At 38.6% G+C, this 14840-nt stretch overlaps 1 protein-coding gene across 7 annotated transcripts in view; it reads right to left on the reverse strand.

Moving 5' to 3' along the window:
* PER3 (period circadian regulator 3) overlaps nt 1-14840 on the reverse strand; it is a 53368-nt gene that overhangs the window by 5723 nt on the left and 32805 nt on the right. For 6 of the 7 annotated variants that reach the window (XM_055305566.1, XM_055305567.1, XM_055305569.1 and 3 more), the window contains 4 exons: nt 11261-11503; nt 10733-10861; nt 10197-10489; nt 8477-8585 (listed from right to left, as the gene is read on the reverse strand). In XM_055305566.1, coding sequence (XP_055161541.1) covers nt 8477-8585; nt 10197-10489; nt 10733-10861; nt 11261-11503 — 774 coding nt within the window. Of the gene's footprint in view, nt 1-8476; nt 8586-10196; nt 10490-10732; nt 10862-11260; nt 11507-14840 lie in introns of all 7 variants that reach the window. The other variant, XM_055305568.1, reaches the window with a different exon arrangement.

The following is a 14840-nucleotide window of genomic DNA, read 5'->3' on the forward strand; positions in this document are numbered from 1 at the left end:
AATCTCAGCAAATTAGCAGTAGAAAAGAATTCCTCAATTGTACTGATAAAAGGCATTTGTTAAGACCTACATTTAACATCACATTTAATGGTGAAATTGTCTGCTTTCCCCCTAAGACTGCTAAAAAGACAAGAGTATCAGTCTCACCACTTTTGTTCAACATTAGGGGTCGTAACTATTCCAATAAGGGAAGACAAATAAATAAAGACATGCAGGTCAGAAAAGAAGTAAACTATATTTGCAAACAAGATTGTCTACATTGAAAAGTCCTACAGAATCTACAAAAGAGCTACTAAAACTAATAAATGAGTTTAGTAAGATAGAATATACATTCAAAATAAAAATTCAATTAGATTTCTATATGCCAACAACAAATACTTGGGAATTGAAATTTTATAATGGCATTTATATACAATAACATAAAAAAATGAAATCCTTAGGGATAAATATAGCAAAATATGTGTAAGACTTGTACAGAAAACTACCAAATGCTGGTGAGAAAGATTAAAGACCTACATAAATAGAGAAATACATCATACTTGTTGATCAGAGGACTCAATACTATTAGGATGATAATTTTTCCCAAATTGGTCTATTGGTTCAACATGATGTCAATAAAAATCCCAGCAGGACTTTTTGTAAAAACAAATTGATTCTACAATTTATATGAACAAAGGACCTATAATATCCAAAAATTTTTTGAAAATAAGAATAAAGTTGGAAGAGTTTACTTCCTTAGATTTTAAAACTTATCTGAAAGCTACATTACTCAGGCACCTGGGTGGCTTAGTTGGTGAGCATCTGCTGCCTTTGATTCGGGTAATGATCCTGGGGTCCTGGGATTAAGTTCCACATCAGGCTCTTCACAGGGAGCCTGCTTCTCCCTCTGCCTATGTCTCTGCTTCTCTGCGTCTCTCATGAATAAATAGATAAAATATCTTTTTTTTTTTTTTTTAGTTTTATTTATGATAGTCACAGAGAGAGAGAGAGAGAGAGGCAGAGACACAGGCAGAGGGAGAAGCAGGCTCCATGCACCGGGAGCCCGACGTGGGATTCGATCCCGGGTCTCCAGGATCGCGCCCTGGGCCAAAGGCAGGCGCTAAACCGCTGCGCCACCCAGGGATCCCTAGATAAAATATCTTTAAAAAATGTAAAAAGCTACATTATTCAAAAGAATATGGTATTACCCTAAAGCTAGCCATAAAGATAAATAAAACATAAAAGAGAGCCTACAAAGAGATTCAACATATATGGCTAATTTATTTTCAACAAAGGTGCCAAGATAATTCAATGGGGAAAAGACTAATCTTTTCAACAAATGGGACAGGAACAACTAGAGATTCATATGCAAAGAAAGCATATCAATCCTTACCTCACACCACATATAAAAATTAACTAAAAATGGATCACAGATCTAGCTACAAAAGAATATTAAAAAAGGGGTGCCTGGGTAGTTCAGCGGGTTGAGCACTGAACTCCTGGTGTTGGCTCAGGTTGTGACTTCGGGATTGTGGGATCAAGCTCCACACTGGGCTCTGTGCTCAGTACAGAGTCTGCTTGTCCCTCTCCCTCTTTTCCTCCCCTTGCTTGTGTTCTCTCTTAAATAAATAAAACCTTGGGGATCCCTGGGTGGCGCAGCGGTTTGGCGCCTGTCTTTGGCCCAGGGCGCTATCCTGGAGACCCGGGATCGAGTCCTACGTCGGGCTCCCTGCATGGAGCCTGCTTCTCCCTCTGCCTGTGTCTCTGCCTCTCTCTCTCTCTGTGTGTGACTATCATAAAAAATAAACAAACAAACAAACAAATAAAACCTTAAAAAAAAAGATTGCTAAAAAAGATACAAAAGGAGCACCTGAGTGGCTCAATCAGTTAAGTGTCTGATTCTTGATTTTGGCTCAGGTCATGATCTCAGGGTTGCGAGACTGAGCCACAGATTTGGGATTCTCTCTCTCTCCATCTCTCTGTGCCCCACCCCCATCCGTTTGCGCATGTATGTGCACTCTCACTCAAAAAGAAAACCAAAAAAATCAAAACAAGATACCACAAAGGAATCACTTGTGCTAAGTCCCATGTCAGCAAGCCAAGACTTAGCACCGTTAACCTAACTGCAGTTTCATCTTCCCAGGAATGTAACTTTTAATCAGTCAACATGGAATTACCTGGTCAGGACTAATGAGATAATCTACCTGATAAACCCCTTCCATTTCCCTTTGGACTGTGACTTTGCCTGAAATGCATTCTTTACTAGTAACTTCCTTTTTCTGCCCCCTTACTGCCAAAAATAACCCCCAAAACCAAAATCAAAACCAAAAAAACCCTTCCATTTTGTAGAGCCCTTCAGAACTCCTCTCTATTGCTGGATGGGATACTGCTCAATTAATAAATCATTGAGCAAAGTCAATGTGATCTTTACATATATTCAGTTAAACATTTGTTTTTTTAACAAGATAAGCCTATTAAACTTCAAAAGGAAATAGAAGACCATCAGTGACAAAAAAAAAAAAAGAGCATTACATAATATTAAGGGGATCAATCCAACAAGAGGGGCTATAACAATTGCAAATATCTATGTACTGACAGTAATATAATAATATTGGGAAACTTTAACACCCCATTACATCAAAGTACAGATCAGACAGGAGACAATGGCTTGGGAAAACACACTAGACCACACAGGACTTATATAAATATTCGTATTTATTTAGCTATTAGTTACTTAATGTTCCATCCAAAAGCAGCAGAATACACATTATTTTCAGGTGCATATGGAATATTCTCCAGGATAGATCACATGTTGGCCCACAAAACAAGTCTCAATAAGCTTTAAAAGACTGAAATCATATCAAACATCTTTTCTGACAATAATATAAAACTAGAAATTAATTATAAGGAAGAAACTGGAAAAAACACAAATACACAGAGGCCAAACAACATGCTACTAAACAGCCAATTGATCAAGTCAAAGAAGAAATAAAAAAAACACAAGGAAATAAGTGAAAATGTAAATATAATGGGCTAACGAGAAGCAGCAAAAGCAGTTCTAAAAGGGGAGTTTATAGCAATAAGGGTCTACCTCAAGAAAGAAGAAAAATCTCAAAATAATATAACTTTAACTCCTGAAGGATACAGATAAAGAGCAAACAAACCCCAAAGTTAGTAGGAAGAAGGAAATACAGATGAAAGTGGAAATAAGTAAAAGACTGAAAAAAAAAAACAGAGAAAATGATCAATGAAACCACAAAGTGATTCTTCAAAAAGAAAAAAAAAACCAAATTGATAAAACTAGCCACACTCATCAAGAAAAAAGAGAGGACTAAAATAAATAAAATCATAAATAAGAGAACAACTGACACCACAGAAATGCAAAAGATTAAAAGAGACTACTATAATAAATTATATGCTAATAAGTCAGACAACCTGAAAGAAATGGATAAATTCCTAACAACATATATTCTTCTAAAACAAAATCAGGATGAAATAAAAATCTGAACAGACTGATTACTTGTAATGAAACTGAATCAGTAATCAAAAAACTGTCAACCAACAAAAGCTCAGAACCAGATGGCTTCACAGGTGAATTCTACCAAATATTCATTAAAAAAAATTTTAAGTCCTATTTATTTAAGTAATCTCTACACCCAGTGTGGGGCTTGAACTTATGACCTTAAGATCAAGAGTCACATGCTCCACTGACTGAGCCAACCAGGAGCCCCTAATTCTACCAAACATTTAAAAAATTATTTATTTATTTATTCATGAGAGACACAAGAGAGAGGTAGAGACACAGGCAGAGGGAGAAGCAGGCTCTTTGCAGGATAAATATTTATTTATTCATGAGAGACACAAGAGAGAGGTAGAGACACGGGCAGAGGGAGAAGCAGGCAGAGGGATCAAGTCTGATGTGGGACTTGATCCCAGGACCAGGATTACACCCTAAGCTGAAGGCAGATGCTCAACTGCTGAGCCACCCAGGCATCCCTCTACCAAACATTTTAAAAAGAGTTAATACCTATTCTTCTCAAACTATTCCAAAAAGTAAAATAAGAAGAAAAGCTTCCAAATTCATTCTATGAGGATAGTATTACCTTGATACCAAATCCAAAGACACTACAAAACAAGAAAACTACAGGTCCATATCCCTGATGAACACAGATGCAAAAATCCTCAACAAAATATTAGCAAACTGAATTCAACAACATGTTAAAAGGATCATTCAGCATGACAGAGTGGGATTTATTCCAGGAATGCAAGGATGGTTCAATATCTGCAAATCAATGGATGTGATACACCACACTAACAAAATGAAGGATAAAAACCACATGAGCCTTCTCAATTAGTTGCAGAAAAAGGATTTGTCACAATTCAGCATCAATTCATGATAAAAACTCTCAACAAAGTGGGTTTAGAGGGAACACACCTCAATATAATAAAGGCCATAAACCCACAGCTAACATCATGCTTAATGGTGAAAAACTGAAAGCTTTCATTCTAAAATCAAAAACAAGAAAAAGATACCTATTCTGATTACTTTTCAACATAGTACTGGAAATCCTAGCTTCAGCAATCAGACAAGAAAAGGAAAGCAAAGGCATCCAAATCAGTAAGGAAGAAGTAAAACTTCACTGTTTGCAAATGGCATGGTACTATATATAGAAAACTTTAAAGACTACCAAAAGCCTATTAGAACAAATCAATTCAGTAAAGTTGTGAGATACAAAATTAATCTAGAAAAATCTGTTCTATTCTTACACTAATAATGAAGTAGCAAAAAGAAAAGTTAAGAAAATAATCCCACTGGGGTGCCTGGGTGGCTCAGTCAGTTGAGCATCTGCCTTTGGCTCAGGTGGTGATTTCAGGGTCCTGGGATCCAGCCTGGTGTCGGGCTCCCTGCTCAGTGGGGAGTCTGCTTGTTCCTCTCCCTCGGCCCCTGCTCATGCACTCTCAAATAGATTAATAAAATCTTTAAAAAAGAAAATAATCACACTTATATAATTACAGCAAGAAAATATTTAGAAATAAACTTAACCAGAGATTAAAGGCCTCTGAAAACTACAAGACCTTGATGAGAGAAACTGAAGACAGAAACGAATGCAAAGATATACCATGTTCATAGATGGGAAGAATTAATAGTTAAAATATCCACATTACCAAAAGCAATCCATAGATTCAATGCAGTAGCTACCAAAATATCAAAAGTGCTTTTCATATAACTAGAACATATAATACTCAAATTTGTATGGAACCACAAAAGACTCTAAATACCCAAAGCAAATTTAAAATAAAGAACACTTGAGGTATCACGATCCCAGATTTCAAGACATACCACAAACCTACAGTAATCAAAACAGCATAGTACTGACACATAGACCAATGGAGCAGTATAGAGTACAGAAATAAATCCACGTTTGTATGGTCAATTACTCTATGACAAAAGAGGCACGAATATACGATGGGGAATAGACAGTCTCTTCAATAAATGGTGTTGGGAAAACTGGACAGCTACATGGCAAAAGGACGAAATTGGACCACTTTCTTATACTACATGTCAAAAGAAATTCAAAATTGATTAAAGACCTAAATCTGAGACATGAAACCATAAAACTTCTAAAAGCAAACATAGGCGGTAATCTCTTGGACACTGGCTTTAGCAACATATGAAATGATACGTCTGGGGACACCTGGGTGGCGCCTGTCTGCCTCTGGCTCAGGGTGTGATCCTGGGGTCTGGAATAGAGTCCCACATTAGGTTCCCTGCAAGGAGCCTGCTTCTCCCTCTGCCTATGTCTCTGCCTCTCTCCTCTGTCTCTCATGAATAAATAAATAAATCTTAAGAAAAAATAAATGATGTCTGCTCATGCAAGGGAAACAGAAGCAATAATAAACTATCAGGACTACATCAAAATAAAGTTTGTGTACAACAAAGGAGGCCATCAAAAAATGAAAATGCAAACTACTGAATGCAAGAAAATATTTGCAAATAATATATTTGATAAGGACTACTATCCAAAATATATAAAGAACTCCTACAACTCAACACCAAAAAAAAAAAAAATTCTGATTAAAAAAACAGGAAGAGGACCTGAACAGACATTTTTCTAAGGAAGACATACAGATGGCCAACAAACACAGAAAAGATGCTTAACATCACTCACCATCAGGGAAATGCAAATCAAAACCACAATGAGATGGCACCTCACACCTGTCAGAATGGCGAGAATCAATGACACAAGAAACAACAGGTACTGACAAGGATGTGGAGAAAAAGGGAATCCTTGTGTACTGTTGCTAGAAATGTAAATTGGTACAACCACTGTGGAAAAAGTTCCTCCATAAAATTAAAAATAGAATGACCATATGATCCAATATTGGATGTTGGATATTTATATTAAAAAAAAACGGGGGATCCCTGGGTGGCTCAGCGGTTTAGTGCCTGCCTTTGGCCCAGGGCACGATCCTGGAGTCCCGGGATCAAGTCCCACATCAGGCTCCCTGCATGGAGCCTGCTTCTCCCTCTGCCTGTGTCTCTGCCTCTTTCTCCCTCTATGTCTATCATGAATAAATAAATAAAATCTTTATTATTTTTTTCTTTTTTTTCTTAAGATTTTATTTATTCATTCATGAGACAGAGGCAGAGTAAATAAAATCTTAAAAAAAAAACAAAAAACGCTAGCAGCGCCTCAGTGGCTCAGTTGACTAAGTGTCTGCCTTTTGGCTCAGGTCATGATCCCGGGTTCTGGGATCCAGCCTCATGTTGGGCTCCCTCTCCCTCTGCTCCTGTGTGCTTATTCTCGCTCAGATAAATGGATAAAATCTTTTCAAAAAACCACCAAAACACTAATTTGAAAAGATATATGCACCTCCATGTTCACAGCATCATTATTTACAATAATCAAGATATGGAAGTAATCTAAGTGTCCATCAACAGATGAAAGGATAAAGAAGAGGTAGTTTATATATAACGGAATATTACGCAGCCATAAAAAATGAAATCTTGCCATTTGCGACAATGTGGATAGAGCTAGAGAGTATAATGCTAAGCAAAATAAGTCAATCAGAGAGAAGTATCCTGTGATTTCACTCGTGGAATTTAAGAAACAAAAGAAACAAAAAAAAAAAGAAAGAAACAAAAGAAACTAACAAAGAGAGACAAACCAAGAAACAAACTCTTACCTACAGGGAACAAACTGATGGTCACCAAAGGGGAGCTGGGGGGGGGGAATGAAGGAACTAGGTGATGGGGATTAAGAGTATACTTGCTGTGATGAGCACCGTGTGTTATACAAAAGTGTTAAATCACTATATTCCACACCTGAAACTAATATAATACTGTATGTTAACTCTACTTAAAATAAAAACCTTAAAAAAATATGAGATGTGTGTGCATGCATGTGTGCATGTGTGCACACACACACTAGAGTATTACTCAGCCTTAAAAAAAGAAGAGATCCTGTTATCTGTGACAGCATAGAGGACCTACAGGGTATTATGCTAAGTGAAATGAGTCAGACAGAGCAAGACAAATACCATATGATTTCACTCATATGCAGAATCTAAAAAACAAAAGAACAAAGCAACCAGAAACAGACTCATAAATACAAAGAACTAGTGGTTTCTGGAGGGGCAGGGGTTGGAGGATCTGCAAAAACTTCCAATCATAAACAAGTCATGGAGATGAAAAGTACTGCGCTGGGAATATAGTCAATGATATTGTAATACTGGGAATATAGTTAATGATATTGATATTGCACACTGGAAACTAATATAACATTGTATACAAACAAGACTTTACTAATAAAAGTAAAATAAATAAAGTTAACTATACACTTACCGCACAACCTAGCAATCTCATTCCTAGGTATTTACTGAATAGAAATGGAAACACATGTCCACCAAAAGACTCAGACTCAAACGTTCATAGTGGCACTATTCATTATAGCTCCAAACTGGAAGCAACTGAATAGTCATCAACTGGTGAATGGATCTCCATACAATTTAATTCTACTCAGTAATAAGGACCAAGCTACTGATACACAACAATAAGAATGAATCTCAGCAGCACTGTGTTAACTGAGAGAATTCTAATACAAAAAATTGCATACTGGACAAATCAATTAATATTAAATTACAGAAAAATTAAAACTAGTGTTAGAAAGTGATAAAATTAGTGATAGAAAACAAATCAGTGCTTGCCAGGAGCCAGAGCATCAGGGCAGAAATGGATTATAAAGGATCACAGAAGAAATTTTCCAGATGATGGAAATGCTCTATAAGATAACTGTGATGCTGGTAACATTGATGTATATATTTGTCAGAATTCTTATTTTGTATACCAAATCTGGTAAATTCTGTTGTATGTAAATATACACCAAGGAGGCTTTCAAAAAAAAGAAAAAAAATACTTCCACACCAGTGCCAAAACCAAATGGCCTGTGATTTCTTGGCCACAGAGCGTGAAGAATTCCTTATTTTGATCCACTACCTGATGCTGTAGAACCCGCTCCAAATGGAGACTCCTCAGGAAGTAATGCCATGGACAGTTCACTGGCAGTAAAAGGATTCTTCTTACTCCCACTCCTGCCTAAGACACCCTGCAGGAAGTAAGGACACAAAAACAGATTTTAACAACCTGAGCATCATATGATACAATAACTGGTGGATCTTTGATGCCACATATTAAACAGAATAAACTGGATAAACTGCATACATAAGAGATATGTCAAACAGTTTAGCCTGTCCCCAAGAACGCAGTTTTGACCTTTCTGTGTAATACTAAAGATACTGCTGGTTTTTGAGCACCTACTACATACCAGGTACTACGGTTGTATTTTGTTGTTGTTGAGTCATTCCAAAAACATATACTGAATGTTTTTTATGTTTTAAGCACTATTCCCAAAACTAGGAATATAATAGCGAACACAAAGTTACAGCTATTTTGAGCTTATATTGCATGGGAAGAAGGACTATAGGAATATTACTTCATATACTCCTCAGAAAAAGCCATCGAAGATTAATCTCTTCATTTTTCACATAAGGAACAAATAAGGAAGGCTGACTAACTTGGTTCAGCAAACAGGCTGAACAAGGGACAGAGCCTTTGAACATGTGTATTATTCTACAGCCTGGCTTTGCTCACTGGAATACACCACCTTGCACTACCCTTCAAGCAAGTGCCCTAATATCAGCCTTTCAAATTTGAGCATATTTTCTTGACTTGGATCATCAGATTTTGAACCTTTGTCAAAAAAGGGTATTATTATGCCTTAAAGAGAAAACTGAAGAAAAACTATATAGATTCACACTTGTCTTGAATCCTATACCTAAATATAGGAATATCATATTGCAAAGTTCAACTGGATAAATACATCTGAGAATTTTTTTTTTAGGTAAAGAGATGAAAAATTAAAGGAAAATGACCGCCATTTTTGGTTTTAAAAATGTGCGTACTTTACTGCCCACTTTATTGAGAAGCAATGACCAGAAGTGGCTCTTCCTCCCTCTGTACATACCTACTGGCCTTCAACCATGCCTACAAGAGTGCACTCACTCAATTCAGGTCCTATGAGTATGGTTTTCTCCTGTCTTACCAAACCATAATCCCAGTTGTAAGAAAGAAAATACATTTTATAGGCAATGGATATGTTACATTTAATAACTAGATACTAAATTTTTAAAAATGATTTTCTTTTTTTATTTTAGAGAGAGAGAGCATGTGTGTGCATGAGCTGGGGGAGCGGCAGAGAGATCTCAAGCCGACTCCATGCCCAGTGCAGAGCCTAACATGGGGTTTAATCTTACAACTCTGAGATCATGACCTGAGCTGAAATCATGAGTTGTATGCTTAACCGACTCAGTCACCCAGGTGCCCCTGGATATCAAATTTTAAAGGTGGGGAACCCAGTGCACATAGAAAATGCGAAAGATAGTACTTTGGGGAGAAAACCTCACAAAGTAAGAAACCAGGACATAATAAATTCTTTAATTCTTGCTTTTACAATGGAGCCAGATAGAGACAGTGCATATTTCTGGAAAACAGAGCTGTATCAAGCCCAGCTGTGATGTCCATTACCCACTAAGTCTTCAGTGTTGAGCCCTAGTGAAAGAACCTTAATTTTAATGAGGACCCACATTTATGTTCTCGCTCATGTGCTGGAGGTTAGTGTCACTTCCATACTTAACTTCTGGCAAATACCCCCTCTCACCTGATCTGAAGATTCACAGGATCTGAGCATGTCTTCCTGCAGTAAGTTGAGCTGTAGAAGTGAGCTGCTCCTCGAGTTAATGCAGTGGTGCTCTCCATGTGGCGTCTCCCGTCTTCCCTCCACCTGCCTTTGGCTGAGGACTGAGGACGGCTGCTCCAGGTGTGGAGCCACTGCTGATATGAAGGGTGGTGTTCCAGAAGAGCCTGCTGCTCCCAGGAATGCATAAGGACAGAATGATGGTGGCAACAGGGGACAGCCAGTGGGGTCAGGCAGGAAAATGGTCATCACAGTATCTGAGGAAGGAGAAGGGAGAGCAGGAAAAGAGTGCAGGCCATTCAGTAAAGGTGGTTTAAGCAGACAGTCGAGTGTGGTCAGTGATGCTCCAGGCTCTCTTTGGACAGAGGGCAGGGCTGGGATCTGGAGGGCTGGGACAAAGTAGGGAGCCAGGCTTGGAACCATCATGGCAGCTGGGAATGACAGGCCAGGGGCCTGCGGACAGGAGGAGAGGGCAGGGCCCCAGGGCTGCCTGGACTCACTCTCTCCTCCAAAGTGGGGACAGAAGGTATCCTGAGTGCCTCTGCTGTCCGACAGCACTGGCAGCTTCTTCTGCTTGCGCTTCCCCTTCTTGCAGCCAGTGGATCGGGTCTGCTTGCCAGCACAATCTCCTGAAAGCATACAGAGGGAGGCATATTGTGGGAAACTAAAACCAAAAAAGATGACAGAATGCCACTTACAGGTAATTCTAAGTAGATTAGGAAGAAACACTTGTCAACAGTAACTATGTCCACTAACACTGCTACTGAAAACATGAACAAGATCCTGGATAAAAGCTGTTGCCATAAAATAAACTTATTCAGTACCTCTCAATCACTTTCTTATAAAATCAGCTTCTCAGATCCAGTATCTAAGAAAGATCCCACATAACAAATTGTTGCTTTGAGTTTATGTCAGCATCTCTCAGTTTCTTAAAAGCAAATCCCCAACTCTTTACTCCGTATCTCCCAGTATTTACTTACACTATTTATAAAAACTGATAAGGGAAATAGTTTTTAAAACGTAATCACCTTGAACATACAAATGTTTAGCTCTGCTTCTGCTTTCTTGCCGAAGACAGGATCTGTAGGGCGATAAGAGGATCTTTTCCCGGAATTTATCAACATAGTTCTGTTCCTCCTTCTGGGTGTGGGCTGACAGGACAGTCTTTGTGAGCCCTATGTGTTTAAATTCCTCTGAGGTCAGTGGAGCTGGGCTTGTGCTCAGGGTCCAGGGCTCACACACTGGGGCAGCATCTTCTGCTGGAGTCACTTCTGCTGAGGTAGAAGGGGACAGACTTCATTGTAATTGCTACCAATGATTTGCATTTATTTCTTTTCACTAATTTAACTGATTTTCAATAAATTCTTACAACCATTATTACATCAACTGGAATATAAAAAACTTCATCAAGCTAGCAAATAAATTGGTATTTTTTTCTTTCTTTATACTCTTTGTATACCTGCTATATACATTTTAGAGAGTTGTAATACTCAGTGTGCATATACATATTTATTAAAATCTTATTGTAAATATTTTATCCTAGATTCTTCAAAAACTTTATCTTTGAATTAATTTTACAAATTGGTAATAAAATTCATGTGGTTCAAAAATCAACAATGAAAAGGCAGGCAGTAAATTCTTCCCACTCCTACTATGTGCCTAGTTCTTTATTTTCTCCTATTTCCTTATCTACAGTCCCGTTTCTTTATGTACCTATAAATAGGCATGAATACAGATTTTTACCCCAGAGGCATGTAATAAGTACACTATGTACAGCATATTTTTTCATTTAACAATATCCTTTTTACCAGCACAGCGATCACTATCTTATACTTTTTATATATCACAGCCTTCCATTTTATGTGGATACACCTGCAGACAGACTTTGAGTTGCTTCTGAACATTACTTCTCCCCAGTACAAAAGATTTCATGGTGGACATGGTGGCAGGCTTCCCCCCAAGACCCATTCCACCTCTCAGTCTGCGCAGTATCCAGGCAGCGTGGGTGTGCCTGGCCCAACTCCACTTCCAGAAGTAGGCTCTGATTCCTCTAAATCAACACAGCACAGCTGAGATGGAGTAATAGAAACTGGATTTACCTTCCTGCCTGAACCAACTAAGAAAATGGACCAAACATATGAACCAGTAAGTTCCAAGACACCAAACATCAGTGAACGAAGGAGAGTGACCCCTGGGGGAGGGAAGACAAATGAAGTGAGCCCTGAGGCTGTCCCAGCCTACTGCCTTGAGAGTTTCTGAGGTGCAGCAAACGAGGTGGAGCCTGTGAGCCCCCAGAGCTGAAGAGGCAGAGCTGAGAGTCTGGTCGGTGGCTAGAGTTTTCAGGGAAGAGTACCAGGGAGGGCAGCTGCATAGAGCGGGCTCCACACAGCCAGAGAACATTCTGGTGTACACACCAGTGCATCATGGAGGATGCTAAAGAGAACATTCCCCAAGCTGCTGGAGAGAAGCTGGGCTGCAAACAAATCAAGGATGGCAGTGGATTTCTCATCAGAAACAGTGCACTGAGAAGATGGCAGAGCAACATCTCTAAAGTACTGAAAGATGAGACTGCCACCCAGAATTCTATCCTCTGCCAAAATACCTTTACAACATGAAGGTTTTTTGTAAAGGTAGGTGTAGTCCAGACACACAAAACCAGAAAGGCTTCACCACCAGTTGACCTATACGACAAGAAATAGTCAAGGAACTCATGCAGGGAGAAGGAGAATGATCCCGATGAGTCTACATGATGAAATGAAAGCACTGGAAGAGGTAACTACATAGGTAACTAGCTGAAGAGATAACCACTACCTACATGAGAAGAACAGTATAGGGTACGATTTACAACATATGTAGAAGGAAAACATAAGCCAACAGACAAAGGCCCGGAGGAGGAGGCAGAAATACCCTATTGTTGTTTTTTCACACAATATATGAAGTGGTATAATATTTCCAAAAGGTGGAATGTGGGAAATTAAACATGTATACCATGAGCCCCAAAGCATCCACGACAATAAAGCCCACTCTAAATACTAACATACCCAGGTTAAAAGTAAAAAGGCTGAAAAGATAAAACAGGCTAGTACCAATAAAAAAAAATGCTGAAGTGAATATATTAATACAAGACGAAGTGTATTTCAGAGCAGAGAATATACGAGGGAAAAAGGAAGATCATTTCCCAAGGCAAAAATGGCTGCTACATCAAGAGGACATGACAATTCTAAACACTTATGCACAAAACAGGAGTACTTTCAAAATGCATGAAGAAAAAACCAGTAATACTGGCTTTAGAAATAGACAAATCCACAATTATGGTCAGAGATTTCAGTTCTCCTCCTGAAGCAGAACAAGTACTGAGAAAGCTATTAAGGAGTGACAGGACCTGAACAAAAGTATCAAACACCTTGACCTGGTTTACACCGAGAACATTCAAACCTACAGCAGCAGAGTAAACACAGAACAGTCATCCACAGAGACCATATCACAGACTGTAAAACTCTTTGGTTCTTGACAAATAGAGAATTTGAGTTCTGTATTTTCTCTTACCATGATGGGATTAAATTAAAAATCAGTAACAGAAAGAGCTGTGGAAAAACCCAAATATGTGGTACTGGACTAATGTGCGATGACGAACACAGAGACATGTGACCATGAATGATTTCAAAGGAGATAGCTAGGGGACAGAAGTCAGTATTGGAACACGATGTAAAGGGCACAGTCCATCAAAAAGCGTGGGATGCAGCTAAAAAGAAAATTTGCAGGTAAAAAGAAAATTTGTAGTAAAATCCATTAGGAAAGAAAAATGTCTGAAATCAACTACCTCAGCTTCCATGTTGAAAAACTCTTCAGAGAAGAGCAAGATAAAATCAAAGCAAGCCAAAGAGGAAATAACAAAGACCAGAGCAGAAGTCAGTGACGTAGAAAACAGGAAGACAATGCACAAAGCCAGTGCAAGCATAAGCCGGTGCTTTGAGAAGACCAAGCAAACTGACCAAACTCCAGTCAGACTGATGAGGAGAAAGAGAGGAGACAGACAAAAGGTGCTAATCTCAGAATGCTGCCAACTCAGAAAGAAAAAGGAGTGTCATTAGAGATTGTACAAGGGTCAAGGGGAGAATAAAGGAGTGTCATAAACACTTTTATTCCAATAAACCTGACAACATAAAATACACCAATTCTTTGAAAGACACAAAGTTCACTCAACAAGCAGAAAACCTGAACAGCCCTGTATCTATGAGAGAAACCGAATCTGTAGTTAAATACTTAGCCAGGAAAACTCTAACTCACGATGGCTTCACTGGTTCCTAATTGAATGATTTTCAATGTGAGACATGTTACAACCCAACATAGTTTATATCTCAACGAACGTACCATATATGCTTGAGAAGAATGCGTATTGTTACAGGTATTGGGTGCTGTGTTCTCTGAATGTCAACTAGGTTAAGGTGGTTGATAGCACTGCTCAGATCATCTGCCTTACTCATTTTTTTTGTCTAGATATTTTATCATCTGCACAGATGGGGTGTTACACTCTTCAACTATGGTTATGGAAAGTCTATCTCTCTGTAACTCTTTCCATTTTTACCTCCTATCTTGGAAGCTCTGTTA

The sequence above is a fragment of the Nyctereutes procyonoides genome, unplaced genomic scaffold (genome assembly GCF_905146905.1).
Source record: "Nyctereutes procyonoides isolate TBG_1078 unplaced genomic scaffold, NYPRO_anot_genome, whole genome shotgun sequence".
NCBI classification, from domain to species: Eukaryota; Metazoa; Chordata; class Mammalia; order Carnivora; family Canidae; genus Nyctereutes; species Nyctereutes procyonoides.